General features: G+C 60.3%; 1 protein-coding gene across 5 annotated transcripts in view; it reads left to right on the plus strand.

The window, feature by feature from the left end:
• PPP6R2 (protein phosphatase 6 regulatory subunit 2) overlaps positions 1–17352 on the plus strand; it is a 63575-nt gene extending 46223 nt beyond the window's left edge. For 4 of the 5 annotated variants that reach the window (XM_070411355.1, XM_070411353.1, XM_070411351.1 and 1 more), the window contains 19 exons: positions 1029–1094; positions 2502–2614; positions 2915–3028; positions 3253–3379; positions 4096–4248; positions 8754–8933; positions 9299–9363; positions 10750–10865; positions 11850–11935; positions 12234–12311; positions 12581–12678; positions 13147–13204; positions 13306–13430; positions 13554–13708; positions 13994–14156; positions 14239–14327; positions 14706–14806; positions 16243–16482; positions 16565–17352. In XM_070411355.1, coding sequence (XP_070267456.1) covers positions 1029–1094; positions 2502–2614; positions 2915–3028; positions 3253–3379; positions 4096–4248; positions 8754–8933; positions 9299–9363; positions 10750–10865; positions 11850–11935; positions 12234–12311; positions 12581–12678; positions 13147–13204; positions 13306–13430; positions 13554–13708; positions 13994–14156; positions 14239–14327; positions 14706–14806; positions 16243–16482; positions 16565–16690 — 2253 coding nt within the window. In that variant the 3' untranslated portion in view covers positions 16691–17352. Of the gene's footprint in view, positions 1–1028; positions 1095–2501; positions 2615–2914; positions 3029–3252; positions 3380–4095; positions 4249–8753; positions 8934–9298; positions 9364–10749; positions 10866–11849; positions 11936–12233; positions 12312–12580; positions 12679–13146; positions 13205–13305; positions 13431–13553; positions 13709–13993; positions 14157–14238; positions 14328–14705; positions 14881–16242; positions 16483–16564 lie in introns of all 5 variants that reach the window. The other variant, XM_070411354.1, reaches the window with a different exon arrangement.
• The last annotated feature ends 1085 nt before the right edge of the window (positions 17353–18437 follow it).

Here is an 18437-nt window from a genome sequence, read left to right on the forward strand (position 1 = left end):
AGGGCCTGTTGCTTGTCCTACAGTGTGTGCCCGGTCTGTCCTGATGGTGCTTACGGCCTCCCAGAAAGGGAGCCGGGGAGGGCTTCTAACCCAGAGAGGCAGGAGGTCAGTGCTGGCAGCCTGTCCCTGGTGCTTGGTGGGGTTTGGTTGCCGTGCAGTTTCAAGTAGACTAAACCATTGGTCCTCCTTGCTCACTTCCCAGCCCCTGGAATCGGGTGGCAGTGCTCATCAAAGTGGCAGGGCTCAGTCCTAGGCTAATGGTCCGTCCCTCGGTGAGCCTCCCACTAAGACCAGTCACAGCCCACGCCCCCAGTGGGCGCAGCATCACATCTGCTCTTCAAGCTGGAGGGAAGGCTGCCCTGCCCTCACCATCTGGGTGAGGAGGTGTGGGGGGATCTGGGCGTGACCCAGGCTGCCCAGCCACCTTGCCCTTGAACCCCCGAGTGTCCAGCACGTCAGCCCTGGCAGGGCTCCTGCGGCCTCACCAGGCAGGGTCTTGGTGGTTCTGATCTTGGAAAGGCCCCGGCGCTGTAGGAGCAGAGTCTGAGCCCTGGCCGGGCGAGTCTTCCTGCACACCCAAGGGTCATGGGCTCCATTCCGGGTCAGGCTCCTACCCAGGTTGTGGGTTCGATCCTCCGTCGGGGCATATACGGGAGGCAATCGATCGATGTTTCTCTCTCTCTCCGTTTCTTCCTTGCTCTTCTAAAAATAAAAATAAAGACATATCCTTGGATGAGGATAAAAAAACCCACAAAACAGCAGCTGTGTTGGGCCAGCACTGGGAGAGCTGGTGCTCAGGTGGGCTCCTCAGGCAGAGTTGGCGTGTGCTTGAGTCCACCCCGTTAGGACACAGATGGTGCTTCCTCCCCTATGAACGTCAGGTCCCTGCCTGTTCTCTCTGGGCCTGGGGGCACGTGTTGGGCAAAGAGCCTGTGCCCCGGAACCTGGTGGGCGGTGCTCTGTGCACGGAAGGGGTTTCCGTGTGGCTAGATGTGAGCAGAGCCATCACAGCCTCCTTTCCCTTCCAGTGGCTCAATGAAGAGAGGATCATCCAGAGACTCGTGGAATTGATCCACCCCAGGGAGGATGAAGATGTGAGTACACGTGCACGCCTCAGAGCCCACCTCGCCAGGAGCCCCTCACTGGGCCATTGGGCAGCGCCCGCTGCTGCGTCCGAGGGGCACGGCAGCCTTTCCTCCCAGGAGGACCAGGGCACACACCTCGTCCTGTTGAGCACTGACTCCGAGACTTCTTTACTGACGAGTAATGCACACGTACTATACAGAGCAGCTCGCACAGAATTGTGTTAGTTTTCTGTGCTTGAGTAACAGATTGCCCCAAAACTTACTTGCTTATAACAACAAGTATTTTTTATCAGTTTCTGTGGGTCAGTGATGTGGACACAGCCTAGCAGGTCCTCTGCCCATGGTCACTCAGGGCTCAACTTGAGGGAGGTGGGTTTGCTTCCAGGGTCACCAGTGCCTCGGTCACTGGACTGTCCGAAGGACTCAGGTCCTTGAGGGCGACTGGCCGGGCCAGCCTCAGCCCCAGGCCCTGGGGCCTCTCCACAGGGCAGCCCGCAGTGTGGCTCAGCTTCCCTCGGGGAGAGCAGGCGGGAGAGGCTCCTGCAGACTCTCCTCGGAGCGCGAGGCTCTGCTGTGCTCTGCTCCCTGCAGGGGAGTGACTGGTTCTGGCCATGCTCTGGCCGGAAGGTCCCCTGCCAGGGAGAAGCATGGGGTGCCTGTGGGCTCCCTCCCTCCCCGTGGTGACCACTGGGAGCGGGCCGGGTGCTTCCTGAGAGGCCCTTTCTCCACGTGACGAGGCCAGCGCTTCCTCAGCAGCTCTGAGAGCCTCAGCTGCTTCCAGGCCACTCTGCTGTTGGTCCCTCATCCCCCCAAGGTGTCTGTGCCGATGCCCCATGAGCGTGAGCGTGGGGGCCTGACGGGCCTGTCCACGGGCCACAGGCAGGTGCGAGGCCACAGAGCCAACCTGGCTGCTTCTGTTTCTCCCTAAGATGGTGCAAGCCTGTCCTTTAGCCACTTGTCCTGATGCCTCGACAAGGGGCCAGGGCTGCATGTCTAACCGTCCACGGCCCCGAGGAAACCCCTGTGGTCTGCAAGGGCCCTGGGCAGCTCTACGTTTCCACGGGGTCCGATTCCCTCACGCACCGCGTCCTTTGTCATCTGTGTTTTCACAGGACCCCTTCTGAGTACCAGAAGCTCCTTTTAGTTTAAAATGCAGTATCAGTGAGGTGGTCACCTACGCAGTGTGGCTCAACATGGGTGCGAGGGGCAGTCGTCCCTGCGAGCCAGTGAAGCATTGAGAGCCCTGGAACTTGACAGTCCAGTGCGCCCTGACAGTGGGAGCGGAGCAGACCCCTCGGAAATGACCTGGTTTAGTGGCGTCCCAGCTCCCAGAAGACGAGCAGCGGGGCTCTGTCCGCTGGCCAGTGCTGACGCGTCCCCTGGCCCTGACGGAGCGCCATGTCTCTGTCTTTGCAGAGGCAGTCCAACGCTTCCCAGACGCTCTGTGACATTGTCCGGCTGGGCAGGGAGCAGGGCAGCCAGCTGCCCGAGGCCCTGGAGCCGGACCCCCTCCTCGCAGTGCTGGAGTCGTGAGTGCTGCGGGCTAGTGGGGTGCTGGCGGGTGCCGGTGGGTGGGGTCTCTGAGTTGGGAGCGCGTCTCCAAGCTGGCCCTGTAAACCGCAGACACAGCCACTCCCTCTGGTTCGGACTCTGAGCTGGCTGTGAAGTGCTCACCCGGACCCAGAGCTAATTTGAGGGGCCTGTTTCCCATGGGAGGTCTCCAGGCAGGTCCCCCAAGTGCAGGCCCGCAGGGGTGCACCTCCACGGGGAGGCAGGGGAGGGAGGCGTGCTCGGTCTGCTCTGCTCCAGGCAGTGACCGTGTGTGACAGGCAGGACTGCGTGGAGCAGCTTCTGAGGAACATGTTTGACGGGGACCAGACGGAGAGCTGCCTCGTCAGCGGGACGCAGGTGCTGCTGACCTTGCTGGAAGCCAGGCGGGCTGGGTGAGTGCCTCGTGGGGAGGGCATCGCCCGGGACTGGGCGCCACCCTTCATGGCAGGCGGTTGAGTATGGGCCGTCGCCTGGGAAAGTGCTCTCAAGGCCTCAGGCGCCCTCCTCTCTGTAAGTCACCAAGCCTCTTGGGATGAGGGGGGCCCCATTGGGCAGGGGAGGGAGATGCCACGGAGGCCTGGGCTGTCCCCGTCTCCATCTGCTTCCTCATCCACAGGACAGAGGGCCTGGTGGACGCCTTTTCTCAGGGACTGGAGAGGCTGTGCCCCGTCAGTGGCAGCGTCCTGCACGGCATTGAGCCGAGGCTGAAGGACTTTCACCAGCTCCTGCTCCACCCGCCAAAGGTACCAGACCTCAGACAGCAAAGCGCCCCACGGTGTATGCGGACGCGTGGACACACTCGTGCTGCTGTTCCCTGACCCGACTTGAGAACCAGGCCGATGCCATGGCCTGTGTCAGACCCCCTGCTGCATGTCCATCTGCACTGGGGCCTGGTGGGGGGCATTTGCAGCCCCCAGATGACTTGCATTCTGAGAGCCCACGCTCACCGTCTGCCTGGCCTCTGAGTCGGGGCACCAGCCAAGGGCCAGGGGTCCCAGAGGAGGCCCCGTGCTCAGCTCAGCAGCTCTAGGGGGTGCTGGGGTCACGCTGAGGAGGCTCGCTCTCTCACCGCCCCCCAGGCTGCCTCCCCCACCAGAAAGTAAGCTTCACAAAGTTAGAGATTCTGGAACATTCTGTTAACAAAAAGGTGGCTACGTGATGCTGCATGTGCGGGATCAGAGAAGACCCGCGTGTAGTCTAAGAGTTTCCAGGTGGCCCTGGGAGCGCTGGTCCTGCCTCGGCACAGATCTCTCACTCCAGGGTGCTCCCCCCTGTGGCTGGGTGAGCCTCTGGGTGCAGACCCCGCACTCACTCTGATGCCTCCTTCCCTCTCGCAGGCAGTGCTGCCTCGAGGAAGGCCCCCTCCCCGAGCTGTGCCATAGCGTGGACCCCAGCCAGGCCCTTGAGCAGTGGTCACGCTGGGCTACCAGGGTCAGTGAGTGGTGCTCTGTGTTTACAGAAAGCCGCAATCCTGACCACCATCGGTGTGCTGGAGGAGCCCCTCGGGAACGCCCGCCTGCACGGCGCCCGCCTCATGGCTGCCCTGCTGCACACCAACACACCCAGCATCAACCAGGAGCTCTGCCGGCTCAACACCATGGGCTTGCTGCTGGTGAGGGTCCACTGCCTCCCCCCTCCCCCACGCGGCCGTGGGCAGACCAGGCAGGTGCCCAGGGCAGGCCCAGCGGGCAGGCATCTGGACCTCAGCCCTGGGGGTGGGCCTGGCCTCGGGAAGCTCTGGTTGGTCCTGAGACAGGCCCAGGCTGACCACAGCCTGAGTGAAGGTGGGACAGCCCGGCCGCCTCGGTGCAGCTCATGGAGATTGCCCTGCGAGCAGAGGCAGGTGTCTGTCTGTCTGGGGGGCGGGGAGCAATGAGGTCACGCCCTTCCAGACCTGCCTCATGGAGGACTTGGGTTTTAGCCCTTCAGCACAGAGCACCTTCGAGGAGCAGCTGCTCGCTCTCCACAGGGCACCCAGCACTTCCCGTCAGAGCCAGTGGGGGCGCCTCCACTCAGTGCCTGGAGGACGCCCGGGTGTCTGAGGAGAGGGCCCGCCAGGCAGAAGGGGGTGCTGAGGGGAGGGGCATGGCTCTGAGGGGGCACCACAGGCAGATGCAGTCCCCAGGCTTCTCTGGGGCCTTGCCCTTGGGCCTCTGCTCCCAGAAGGAGCCAGCCTTGGAGCTGGGCCTGGAGTACTGGCCTCTACAGGTTCTTCCAGATTTGGAAACCCCAGTGGGTTATGAAGGACTTGTCTTTTCCTTTCTCTCTCTCTCTCTCTCTCTCTCTCTCTCTTTCTCTCTTTAGCTTTATGTCTTTTTTTATTGATTAAGTTATTACATATGTGTCCTTATCCCCACATTACCCCCCATCCCCCCCCCCCCCACCACCACTCATGTCCTCACCCCCCTGTTGTCTGTGTCCATTGGTTAGGCCTATATGCTTGCATACAAGTCCTTTGGTTGATCTCTCCCCCTTACCCCCACCCTCCCCTAGCTTCCCTCTGAGGTTTGACGGTCTGATCGATGCTTCTCTGTCTCTGGATCTGTTTTCGTTCATCAGTTTATGTTGTTCTTTATATACCACAAATGAGTGAGATCATGTGATATTTATCTTTGACTGGCTTATTTCACTTAGTCCTTTTCCTCTCTTAAAAATTGTTTTCTCTTTTCCACCCTCTTTTTATGTTTACTGTGGTAAAAAAATACGTAACATAAAATTTACCAGCTTAATAATTTTAAGGGTTCAATTAGTTCAGTGGCATTAAGTACATTCACAATTTATATAACGACTCCACTGTCTATTTGCAGAACTTTTTTATCTTCAAACAGAAACACTGACCATTAGGCAGTCAATCCCCATGCCTCCCACACCCCCTCTTCCCCCACCCTACTTTTTGCCTCTGAGTTTGGCTGCTGTGGGGCCTCATGTACGTGGCATCACACCGTGTTTGGCCTTTTGTGTGTTGCTTGTTTCACTGAGCACATTGTCTTCAAGGTTCATTCATCCCTGTGGCGGCAGGTGTCAGAATGTCCTTCTTCATGGCTGAATCACCTTCCATTGTAGAGGAAGACACACTTTGTCCATTCCTTAGTTGATGGATGTGTGGGTTGTTTTCCCCTTTGGCTGTTTTATTTATTTTTATTGACTTTAGAGAAAGGAAGGGAGAGGAAGAGAGAGTTAGAAACATCAATCATGAGAGAGAATCATCATTGATTGGCTGCCTCCTACACGACCCCTACTGGGGATCAAGTCCGCAGCCCAGGCATGTGCCCGTGACCAGAATCTAACCCAGGACTCTTCAGTTCCCAGGCCGACGCGCTAGCCACTGGGCCACACCAGCTGGGGCCCCTTTGGCTGTTTTGAATGATGCTGCTATAAACATGGATGTGCAGATTCCTGTTTGAGTCCAGCTTTCCCTTTTGGTGAACATGTGCCCAGAAGTGGGGTTGATGGGTCACATAGTCGTTCTGTGGCCAGCGTTCCGAGGAAGCAGCGGTTTTCCACAGTGGCTGCGCCGCTTCCCTTCCTGCGAGCAGTGTAGGAGGGTTCTCGTGTCCACATCCTCGCCAAACGTGTTTTCGTTTTTCTGTAAAGATGGCCGTCGTCATGGTTTGAAGTGGTCTCGTGGTGGTTTGACCTGCATTTCCCTAATGGTTGGTGATGCCAGCACCTTTTCGTGTGGTTTGTTCGCCGTGTGTGTATTTTCTTTGAACAGCTGTCCAAGTCCTTTGCCCATTGTTGAGTCAGGTGGACCTGTGGGTCACGAACAATGAAAATACATCCTGCATATCAGATATTTACATGACGATTCATAACAGTAGCAAAATTGCAGTTATGAAGCAGCAACGAAAATCATTCTATGGTTGGGGGTCACCACAATATGAGGAACTGTATTAAAGGGTCACAGCAAGGTTGAGAACCACTGGTTTATAGTGTCCTTTGACACACACAAGTTTTTAATTTTAATGAAGTTCAATTTCTCTGTTGGTGTCATATCCAAGAAATCATTGCCAAATCCACTGTCATGCAACTGACCCCTTTGTTTTTTTTCTATAATTTTAGCTCTGTCAGGTCTTCGATCCATTTTGAATTAGTTTGTAAATGTAGCACATGGTGAGGGTTCCACTTCATTCCACTGCCTGTGGATGCCCAGTTCCCCAGCACCATGTGTGGAAAAGACTGTCCTTTCCCCACTGACTGGTTTGGCATCCTGCTGGGACTCAGTGGGCCATGTACGTGAGAGTTTATTTCTTGACTCTCAACTCTCTTGCCTTGGTCTCCATGTCTGTCCTCACGCCAGGACTACACGCTGCTGATTACTATCGTTCTGTAGTAAGTTTTGAAATGAAGTGTGAGTCCAACTTTTTTGGGGGGGTCAAGATTTTCCTTTGGGGATCCCTTGTGATTCCCTATGAATCTTAGGATGGTTTTTTCTATTTCTACAAAAAAAAAAAAAAAAAAAAGCCATTGAGTGGAATCTTGAAGAGACTATAGTGAGTCTGTGGGTCACTTGGTGGTGGTGTCCGCCTCACAGACCCATCTTCCCGCCTGAGCCTGGTGCTTCTCGGGGACTCGGGCGTCTTTGCTCCCCTAGCCGGCCGGTGCTGCAGTTTCAGCGTGCACGGCTCTCACCTGCTGGGTTCATTCATTCCCAAGTGTTTTTTGTTTTTTGGATACTAATGTAAATGGAGTTATTTTCTTAAAAACTTTTTTGGATTGTTAGTGTATAGAAATGCAGCTGGTTTTTGTGTGTTTTGTATTTGGAACTTGTTTATTAGGTCTAACAGTTTCTGTGAAATGTGTAGAGTTTTCTTCATATTAGATCATGTCATCTGTGAAAAGAGATAATTCAGCTTCTTCCTTTCCAACTTGGACACTTTTCCTATCTCTCTCTTCCCTCGTTGCTCCGCTAGGACTTCGTACGGTGCTGAGCAGAAGTGGTGGAAGCAGGCTGCAGGCCCTGTCCTGACTGTAGAGAAGCCTGCAGCCTGTCGCCAGTTAGCATGTGTTTGCTGTGGGCTTGTCCTGGGGCCCTTTGTCGTGTTGAGCAGGTTTCTTTCTGTTCCTAGAGTATTCAGTGTTTTTATTTTTAAGAATTGTTGAACTTGGTCAATTGCTTTTTCAGCATCAGCTGAGATGATTATATGGTTTTCATCCTTTGGGCAGTAGACACTGACCATCGTGATTGATTGATTTACATATTGAATCATCCTGGCGTCCAGGAATAAAACCCGCCCTGTCACGGTGTGTAATCTGTTTAATGTGCTGCTGGATTTTGCTGATATTTTGTTGAGGATTTTTGTGCACATCCTGCCCCTCTGCACCCTCCCTCCCTCTGTGTAGGCAGCAGAGTCTAGGACAGCCGTGGGATCCGGCCCGTTTGAAATGAATAAAACTAAAAAAAAAAAAGACCGTACCCTTTTATGTAATGATGTTTACTTTGAATTTATATTAGTTCACACAAACACCCCATCCATGCTTTTGTTCCGGCCCTCCGGTCCAGTTTAAGAACCCATTGTGGCCCTCAAGTCAAAAAGTTTGCCCACCCCTGGGCTAGGACGTAGGCTGCTGTGGCCTCTGCTCTGTGTGAGGTGCCAGGGGGGTGCAGACAGGTGAACCTCGCCGCCTTGCTGTGGCCTCCTCACCTGTAAGGGTCCGAGATTCCGGGGCAGCGGTGCTTGTTCCCCGCCCCGCCCCGCCTGGAAGAGGCCAGGCTTCAGCTGGTGAAGCTCCGGCTGGGCCCCTCCGGGTTCCTGTGGGCATGTCCATACCTGCACCTCCTCACGTGACTTCCCTTCTGCGTGTTTGCGAATTTAACACACTTCCACTGGCTCACGGGTCAAGACACAATCCTAAAGGAAGAATAGGAATCCTACATACTAGAATGTGTAGAATGTAGCTAACAGGGATCTTACTAGGAAATATACAGCCTTTTAAAAACACACTGATAGAGAGGCTACAGATGAGTTAAGCTTCTGATTGGAGACAGAAAGAATGGCCATCGGGCATGTTCAGATGAGAGCAGAGCTCGGGCTCTGCAGAGGTTTCTCACAGGGAGGCTCCCAGGCACTGCCTCGCGCCTGCCGCCTGCCATGGCCTCTCCCTGCCTGTCCCCAGGACCTGTTTTTCAAGTACACCTGGAATAACTTCCTGCACCTCCAAGTGGAACTGTGCGTGGCCGCGATTCTCACCCACGCCCACCGGGAGGACAGGGCTGAAGCCAGTGGACCCGAGAGCGGGGACTCGGAGAGCCAGCTGCCTGCTGCCAGCCACCCCGAGAGCACGATGGTGACCCATGTGAGTCCCGCCAGGCGCTGGTGGCGCTGCGTGCTGAGCCCGGCCACACGGCTGAGGCCCCTCCCCCCGCGTTTTCTTTTCTGATCCTCACGTGACCTGGGTGAGCTACCCTCCTTTTGACCACGAGAGAGGAAATCACAAAGAAAGGGCATGAGAAAACATTCCGGGATTTGGGGTCCTTTGAGTCCACATGCATGAATCCTGGACGAGATGCATCTCTCTCCTCTCCTACTCACCCCGGAGCGCTTCGCACGATGCTCACCTCCAGGCCACCTGCTTGCTTGCCTGCTAAGCCCACTCGGTTCACAGAGGGTGGAGGGGAGCACGCAGCCCCTCGGACCTGACCGATCAGCCTGTCCCCCCAGCTATTCCAGAAGTGCTGCCTGGTCCAGAGGATCCTGGAGGCCTGGGAGGCCAATGACCACACACAGTAAGAACCCCCGGGGCTCCGTGGGAGGTGTGGTTTCCAGAAGGGGCTTCTGCTGCTGGGCTGCCAGGGAGGCCGGGGCCTGAGCTGACATGAGCCAGGCAGTCACCGGGCCGGGCTGGGCTCCTTCCCCTCAGGCTCCTCACCAGCCTGGCTGCTCTGGAGCCTCCTTCACCCTTTACTCCCCCCCCACCCCCCTCGCCCGTCCTGTGCCCACAGTGTGTCCCAAATCCCCCATTTCTCCAGCCCAGCATCAGTCACTTCTACCATTGAGCCCTTGAACCCTGAAGAGAGTGTCCAGGCCACTTCCTGCTTCCTCCCTGTCCCACGTGGCCTCTTTGTGAGCAGCTGGGCTCTTTCTGAAACACAGATGGTGTCACTTCTGCCTGAAACTCCTGGCCACCCGGGTCCCAGAATGGCCCGCAGGGCCCAGTGTGGCAGCCCTCCCACTGCCTTGCCCTCTGCCCTGCCTGCTGCTCCTTGGGGGTACCTCCCTCCCCAGGTCTATCCCTCATCTCCTGCTCTTACTGGACCCGAATGTCAGTGCAGACACGGCTGGCGGCTTCCCCGGTCAGTGCACATGGTGCCTGGGAGGCCCTCCCCACACCTGTGCTTGCAGATTGCGTATTTGTGTGCACGTGTGCGGGTCTGAGGTGCCCAGCAGGCTTCCACCTGTCCCAGCTTCCCCAGGGGCCAGTGCCCTCCCTGTCTCCTGGGCTTGCCTCTGCCCGGCTCCCCCGCTCAGGTGCTCACTCGCTCACCCCGCTTCCTCCTCTGGGTTCATCAGGCTCTTCGGAGAGAGAATGTGGTTGGCAGCAGGCTCTGTCCACTACCATCAAGGGCTGTGTTGTAGACGTGTGGCCGTCTCACAGGGAGGCTACTGAGCGTCAGGGACGCCAGGATAGGACGTGCTCTGCTTTGGGCCGTGGGTGTGGAGAAGTTCACGGCAGCGTGGGAGGCAAAGGTGGACAGAGCCAGGGCGAGCACTCCCGCACCTTGAGCTCAGTGAGGGGAGCGACCCGCCGATCCAGGGCCACAACAGGCTCTCGGGCCCTGCGTCGTCCTTGTCTCCTTGGAGCCGGCCATGTCTCCTGCTGCTGGACTGGGCATTTCCCTGGGCAGTAGGCCCTGGGCCGTGCTGGGAGGGCCTGGGCACCGGGACAGCTGGTGTCTGCGTGCAGGGGAGGGGCGCAGCCAGACGGTCGCAGGGCTGCAGGGGCTGAGCAGGCCCTCCTGGTATGTGGGGAGTGCAGGCTTTGAGCCCGTTCTCTGGTCTGCACGGGGTGGGAGCAGCACCTCCCAAAGCAGGCGAGGCCATGAGGAGGGACTCGGGGGCAGTGGGCAAGGCCCAGGCCTGGCAGCTGCCTTCATGCTGCCCTTCACTTCCAGGGCAGCAGGTGGCATGAGGCGCGGGAACATGGGCCACCTCACCCGGATCGCCAACGCGGTGGTGCGGAACCTGGAGAGGGGTGCCATGCAGACGCCCGTCGGCGAGGTTATCCAAGGTGAGCCCTGGCCCGGGTCTGGCTGCCGTGCCTCACGGGGTCTTCCCTCGGCTGGGTGTGGGCCCCGGCGCCCGTTCTGTTGGGCAGACGTCTGCTCACGCTCAGGGCACGCCACGCAGTCCAGCTGTTCTCTGAGCCAGGCAGCCCCTCCCCGCCAGGCCTCACCTCTGCCCTCGGCCTGCCCCCTGGGCTGCTTCCTGCATCGAGATGCAGGGCCACCCCCTGGCAGCTTGTGCCCTTACCCTTCCATCTCGTCCTGGCACAGTCTGCAGCTCCAGCTGAGCCGGGAAGGGCCCATGTGGCCTCACTGGGGAGGAGGGTGCCAGGCAGACTGAGCAGGGTTTGCCCATACAAGAGGCAGACAGGTGGGTGGACTGGGCAATGGCCAGGCGGTGGAGTGTGATGGGGGACGGGGGGCGCGGTGCAGGTGCTGTGAGCCCAGCGCGGGCACGGGGTGCACTGGCGTTCAGTTGAGTTGTGCTGCTGGGGAAGCAGCCTGTCGATGGTCGTCAGTCAGGCTGCAGGCGTGGCCTCGCCGGTGTGTCTCCACGTGGCAGCCTGTGGCCGCAGGGCAGGTGTGAGCCCAGGAAGGGGTGTTCTCAGTCCGTGGCCTCAGGCTGGGGTCAGGCCTCCTGGTCCATCGGTCTCACGATGAGGGTGGGGGCCCAGGTGGGGAGGCGACGGGCAAGTGGGAAGCTCTTGGCTGTCATCTTCCCTCACCGTTTCCAGGGCGTGAATCGGAGGCTCCGACTTGGCCAGAAAAATGGGAGGGGCATGGGGGTTGTGCAGAGGCCGGGCCGTCGGCCGCTTCGTTACAGAAGCCGATGCTGGCGTGTCTGTGTCAGGGCCCCTTGGGGCCCCTTGGGGTCCCTTGTGCACCAAGTAAACTTGGGCTCTGACACCCGCCCAGTCGGGCCCTGTGCCCGCACAGGCCGCCTGGGACCCTGCAGTGGCTCTCGGGACCAGGCAGCACTTCCCTTGCAGGGCTGCCTGCGGATTGCCGTGGGCGCTGGGAGAGCTTCGTGGAGGAGACGCTGACGGAGACCAACCGCAGGAACGCCGTGGACCTGGTGAGGAGTCTCGTCTGCTTGTGCATACGCCTGTGGCCGAGCGTGTGCTGCAGCCTCTGCTCCGTGTCCAGACACAGACCCTCTGGCCACAGGCCTGGGCCATCCACGTGCGGGCCTGAGGCCCCGAGCAGAGCTGCTGTGGCCGCTCGGTCCCCTCCCTGTCGTGTCAGGAGGCCCAGTGTGGTCTCCGAGGCCTGTGCCCAGACCCAGTGTGGGCTGCAGGTGGGGAGCAGGCTGGGCACCAGCCCCGGGCGCCAGCTCACTCCTGCCAACTCATGCCCACCCTCTGCCCTTGCAGGTAAGCACCCACCTCCACCCCTCGAGCGAGGATGAGGACATGGAGGGCGTGTTCCCTAACGAGCTGTCCCTTCAGCAGGTGCGTGTGGCCAGGCCCTTCCCCGCAGTCCTAGCGGCACTGAGGCCTCTAGGGGTCCCGCGGCATCTCACCAAACTGCCGAGGGAGATGGCGAGGGGAGCGGTGCTCCTTGCGCCTGGCCCTGCCCCTCCCCCTGTGATGAGGGGAACCTCCCCCCCAAGCCATTTACATGGATGGGGCCCTTGGGGCCACAGCGGGTGAATTACAAGTTCAGTAGGCTGTTTGGGTGTGACCCTGAGCGGGAGTCTGAGGCTGTGCCTGTCCCCCAGGCCTTCTCCGAGTACCAGGTCCAGCAGATGACGGCCACCTTCGTGGACCAGTTTGGCTTCAATGACGAGGAGTTTGCAGACCAGGACGACAGCGTCAAGTGAGCCCAGAACGTGCCTGGCTGCCTCCCTCGCACACCACAGCGCCGACTTGTGCCGTCACCCCTCCCCCTCCCCCGCTCCCACCCCTGTCCCTCTGGGAAGGGTGGAGGTGGGCTCTGCTAGACCTGCCCCATTCCTCAGCTGAGCCAGGTGTGAGCTGTGTGGGAGGGGCCGGGCAGAGAGGGTCCCTCGCAGCCCCCAGGCTCCCCCAGGGAGGGCAGGTCGTTCCTCCCCAGTCCCCAGGCTGCCCCTCAGAGCCGGGGAGAAAGCAAATGAGCCCAGGGCATGGGCCCCACCCGGGTGACCCACAGCCCTGGACTAGCCGCGGAGCCGGCCTTGTGCTCTCAGCCCCACTGCTCTGGGCTAGACTCCCTCGGCCTCCAGCCAGCCCCTGGCGCGCCCACCGCGCTGCGGCCTGTGAGGGGCTCACCCAGATGCCACACACTGAGCGGCTGTTCTTCTTTCAGCGCCCCCTTCGACAGGATCGCAGAGATCAACTTCCACATCGACGCCGACGAGGACAGCGTGAGTCTCCACTCAGTGTTTGTTGGAGGTGGACGGACACGGCGGTGGGTGGGCAGCGGGGGCCAGGCCTCGGGAGCTGTGTGAACATGTGGCTCCCACAGCCCAGCGCGGCTCTGTTTGAGGCCTGCTGTGGGGACCACATCCAGCCCTTTGACGACGACGAGGACGATGACATCTGGGAGGACAAGGAGGCTCATTGTGCTGCCCGGGGCCTGGGCAGAGCCAGGTGTGTGCCCGCCCGCCCGCCCTGCCTCAGCTTCCCCGAGGGACACAGAGGCCCCTGGACGGGTGTGTACCCCAGCCCTGCCCGGTCGTGACATCCCCCTGAGCTGACTGTGCTCCCCCCCAGGTTTGGGGGCCCTCCCGCCACAGAGAGCTGCCCAGAGAACGGCCTGGCGCGTGGAGACCGGGATGGGGAGGAAGCCAATGGAGATGTGGCTCCGGCAGGGGCTACTCAAGTCGCAGCCCAAAAGGGCGGTCCTCATGTGGAAGGTGGCTCAGAAGGTAGGTGCTTGGGGTGCAGCGTTCAGGATGGGCAGGGGCACAGGTGACAGAGGACTGGGTGCCCTGGCGGGTGCTCCTAGGGGTCTGCCACCTGCTGACCTGTCTGCGCTCTGGAGTGCGTGGTCCTGTGGGCTCCCCATGCCCCAGCCACCAGGGCCAGGCTGAGCTCGGTCCTGACGGCCCTCGGCCACACGCCCAGCAGCCCGGTCGGGGGGCTGCCACTGCTCTGTGTCTGGCTGCATCTGGGCTCAGGGCTCAGGGCCACTCACTCGTCTCCTCTGGCAGGTGCCACGTGGACGGTGTTTGATGAGCCAGCGAGCCCGACCGCTGCTACCCCGGGAGTGGCGATGGACGTGGGCTCCAGTGTGTGGGCAGCCAGGGCCCCCAGCACCACGGCTCTGGAGGAGAAAGGCTGGGCCAAGTTCCCCGACTTCCAGCCCTTCTGCTGGTGAGGAGGCAGGGCAGGCGGCGGCCATGCCCGTGTCGGGCAGCGTCTCCCTGCACGGCCTCAGCCTTGGCTTTGTTCACAGCTCCGAGTTGGGGCCCAGGTGCAGCTCCCCGGTGGACGTAGGACCCGGTGATGCCCAGGGCGGCCTGAGCCAGGGCCCAGAGAGAACCCGTGAGTCGGAGCAGCTCTGGTGGCAGGGCAGCGGGCAGAGTGGCCCAGGCCCAGGAGGGACGGAAGGCCTTTGAGCCGCCCTTGGAGGGAGGGGCTGCCCCTGCATCTGTCTGTGCCACCGGGACCCCTGGCAGCCTCCTCGTGCCTCGCACGCCCTGGGCCGCCTCGGTGGCAGCTGGGGGGCCTGTCCAGAGGCTGGGAAGCCCCAGGGTGTCGAGGGCCACACAGGGAGGGGAGCTCTTTCGCTGGCAGACACACCCCTTGTCAGGCAGTGTGCAGACAGGTTCTGTCCCAAGTCTGAGCTGAAGCTTTTGCATGCCCGCCTGAGTTTGGGGGCTCCCCTGCCCTCACCAGTGTCCCCCGGCCCCTGTCTTGCAGTTGGCTCCGCCTCCCCGTGCGCCTGGAATGTGTGTGTCTCCAGGGACGCCCCTCTGGTGGCCTCCGGCAGTGATGAGGACGGCAGTGATGAGGACGAGCAGGTGGCTGTCACCTCAGAGGCTGTCAGTATGGGTCCCAGCCAGGAGGCCCCCCCACTGCCCACGCCGGTCCCCAGGTGTGCAGGATTGGGGGGTGGGGTGCGATTGTCCACAGCTCGCCACTTGCCCAGGAGAAGATGGACCCTGTGACCCCCCAGAGCTGGGCTCTGGAGAGGGATGCACAGGGGTGAGCAGAGGACCTGAATGTCCCACCCCAGGGACCTGGGAATGGGGCCACCCCACCCATAGGCCCACCTTGGAGAGAATGGCCAGGCCCTGCCGAGCCACTCCCCAGGCTCTGGGGTGGCCCTGGGCGGTGGGAATGGGGTTCAGCTTTTATCCTGTGTGGTATGTGCCAAGTCCCAGCCATGTGCCCACCTAAACCAGGCGCCTTGGGAAGAAATGCCTGTTGCGCTCAGACAGTGGGGGGATGTTAGGGCTTTGCAGCTGAACTCTGATGGGGGGTGACCTCCGTGCAAGCTGAGCCCCCACATGTCCCACCCCTACACTCAGGGAGAAAGTCCAGGCTGGGCTGGGGGTTGGGGGAGGGGGAGGGCAGCACAAGGAGCTGTTTTGGAAACGAGGGAGGGAGTGGTGGGCAGCGTGAGGTGCAGTCACAGCAGGTGGTGCTGAGTGAGATGGCGCCTTCCCGGCCTTCCCTTGTTCCCCCCACAGGTGGGCAGACTGGCACCTGGCCAGGTCCCACCCACCCCAGTTTCCACCTGAGGTGGAGCTCTGGGCCTCCCATTGGTGGGGGTCCCACTCTGGCTCACAACAGGAAGTGGGGCAGGGCTATGATGAACAGAAAAGCATGGCCAGGCAAGGGGGCAAGCCTGGGGCTCCTGAGGGGTTTAGTTCCTTAAAGCAGCATTACAGTTCTTAAACTGCCCCCGACCTCTCCCCTCCTAAACAGCTGTCCTCTGACCAGCGGGTTATGTCCTTCCAAAAGCAAGCCGTCGGTCTGCCTGCCTGCCCTGGCCAATGTGGGCTTGCGCCTTCCCGGTCGAGTTGTCTACAGGCTCGTGTGGTCTATTCCACATGCTGCCAACCGCACCTGGCGCAGCCCCACAAGCCCTCCTGCCTGCTCTGCAGGCTCCCAGGGGTCCTTGTGAGGGTGGTGTTGACATGACAGTGGAAGCAAGTGCTGGGCAGGTGTGGGCCCCGCTGGGCAAACCTCCTGGGCTGCAAGAGGGGCCAGGCTGTCCCTAGGCCGTCATGCCCTGGCCCTTTCCAGGTGTGGGAGGGCGAGTTCTGGGCAGACATGGCCTGCGGGCTGTCAGGGAAGTGCCAGGGCCAAGTGTAGTCCCCAGAAATGAGGGTCCCCGGGAGCAGGTAGGGGCTGCCTGGAGGGAGGGTGGAGGCCCTGGGGGCAAGCAGGTTGCTCTGGCATGTTGGGAACTTGGGGCAGCCCAGGTCACTGAGCCCAGATCTGCCCACAGGGCTGCCAGCACGCTACCAGGTCCCACCTCTGCACCTGCAGAAGCCACCTCCACACTGGCTGGGGCTGTCCCCCCCGAGGCAGCCTCCACAGCTCTGAGCAAGGCCAGTCCTGCCCCAGCCCCCGCAGGGGTGCTGGCTGTGGCAGTGCCCCCAGGGCCCATGGTGGCCGTCACCACCACCGCCACAGCCAGCCCAGCTGTCTCCACAGTGGCCATTCTGGGGACCGTGACAAAGGACAGGTGAGCAGGCTGGGCCAGGGGGAGGGGACTGGACAGGGACCCTTGGGCCCTTAGGTTCCAAGACCCACTCCTCTTCCTACAGAAAGACAGCTGCCCCGCCAGCAGGAGCCGCCTCCAATGGCCCCGTGTGATGCTGCCACCCAGCCAGGGCGCGCCCTTAATCGATACCTACCTGGTGATGCAATTTGTCTTTTTTAATTTAATTTAATTTTAAAATAAATGCTGCATTGGTAAAGCTGGCAGTTGGACCCAGTCGGACGGCCCAGCTCGCGTCGCTCCTGCCTGACCCCATGCACAGCAATAAGGCTTCAGAGTGCGCTCTGCCTGCCAGAGCCAGGCCACAACCCTGGTGCCACAAGGACTGAGGCGTGATGGGTGCGGACGCCACAGGCTGCCAGCCTGTTTTTACCGATTTTTAAACAAACGCAGAGAGAGCCGTGTTTGCACTTTGTATCTGGCTGCAGTGAAGGGTCTCCCTGACTCGGGACAGATGCATGTCCAGAGCTGGGCTGGCCACACAGGTCTCAGCTGCCCAGGGGCCCTGGGAGCTGGCCTCTAAGCCAGGATGCAACATTTGACTGCCTTAAAAATATCGAGACCCTCACAGCCCGGCAGGGGTATCCCAGCCCTGGCACTCCGGTGCATTTGGGCACCTGGCAAGAGCTGGCCATGGGCGTGCAGGAGGGGGCAGGGGCGGAGACTGGCCCCAGCAGTGCTGGGTGGGTGGAGTCTGCACCCGCTGGGGCAGTGCCATCGTCCTGGAAGGCCTGCAGAGTGTGTGATGCTGAGTCCATTTTTAATGTTCTGATGATCTCTGACAGGGCACCCAAACCCCAACTCCCAATAAAGTTGTGTTATTCTTACTGACAACCGCGTCTTGTGAAGCTGCACACCCTGGAGCCCATCCTGGCCAGTGGGGAGGGAGGGGTGTCTGCTGCCCCAGGCCCACCCCGTCACAGCTGCAGGTTCAACACCTGAGCAACAAGGAGCAAAACACATTGAGCTTTTCCTCTGCCCGGAGCTCACGACTCCAACACCTCAAACACGAGGGCCACCCCGTCCTCCCTGGCCAGGCGGGAGGGGCAGCTGAAGGGCAGTGACTCCCCCCAGGGTCTGTGCCTGGCTACTGGCCGGGAGGAGGATCTCCCAGAAAGGCCTGGTGCTGTCCATGGCCCCACATGACATTCAGGCACAGGACCCCAAGCCTGTAGGTTTCCTGGGTATTGGAAACGGTCCCACAGCTGGCAGCAGTGGCCTAGGGAGGACCTCAGGGCCCCACCCTCTACCCCCCCGTGCTGGCAGAGGTCCCACCTGCACCTGTGTCCACCTCTGTGTGTGTGTTTTTTTAAATATATTGTTATTGATTTCAGAGAGGAAGGGAGAGAAACATCAATGATGAGAGGGAATCATTGATTGGCTGCCTCCTGCACACCCCCTACTGGGGATCAAGCCTGCAACCTGGGCATATGCCCTTGACCAGAATTGAACCCGGGACCCTTGAGTCCACAGACCGATGCTCCATCCACTGAGCCACACCAGCCAGGGCCACCTCTGTTTTTCTACTTGACAGATGCCACCCCTAGCTAGGCCCTCACACCACCAGCCCCTCTGACCAGGAACCAGTGGCCACCCCCAAACCACTGCAATGTTCTCTCAGCTCTGACACCCATCCCCCACACCCCACCTGTTGCCCACCCCACAGGTGAGGCCGTGGCTGGTGGGACTCATGTCTGAATGGGAAAGGAGCCCATTGCTCCCAAGACGTGCTGGGGGGTGGACAGGCATGTGGAATCGATTCCCAGAACCAAGGCCATCAGTGACAGCCACCACGCCTGCCTCAGGGCCATGCCCGTGCCACGTATGATCCCTCTTCCCCACATCCTCGGGCACCCTCACTCCCAGCCCACCCTCCTAGCACCTCCTTCCATCTGACCAGCGACCACCATGTCTCTGTG

Source organism: Myotis yumanensis, unplaced genomic scaffold, assembly GCF_028538775.1.
Source record: "Myotis yumanensis isolate MYYU_CA2020_CCGP unplaced genomic scaffold, mMyoYum1.0.hap1 SCAF_3, whole genome shotgun sequence".
In the NCBI taxonomy this organism is placed as follows: Eukaryota; Metazoa; Chordata; class Mammalia; order Chiroptera; family Vespertilionidae; genus Myotis; species Myotis yumanensis.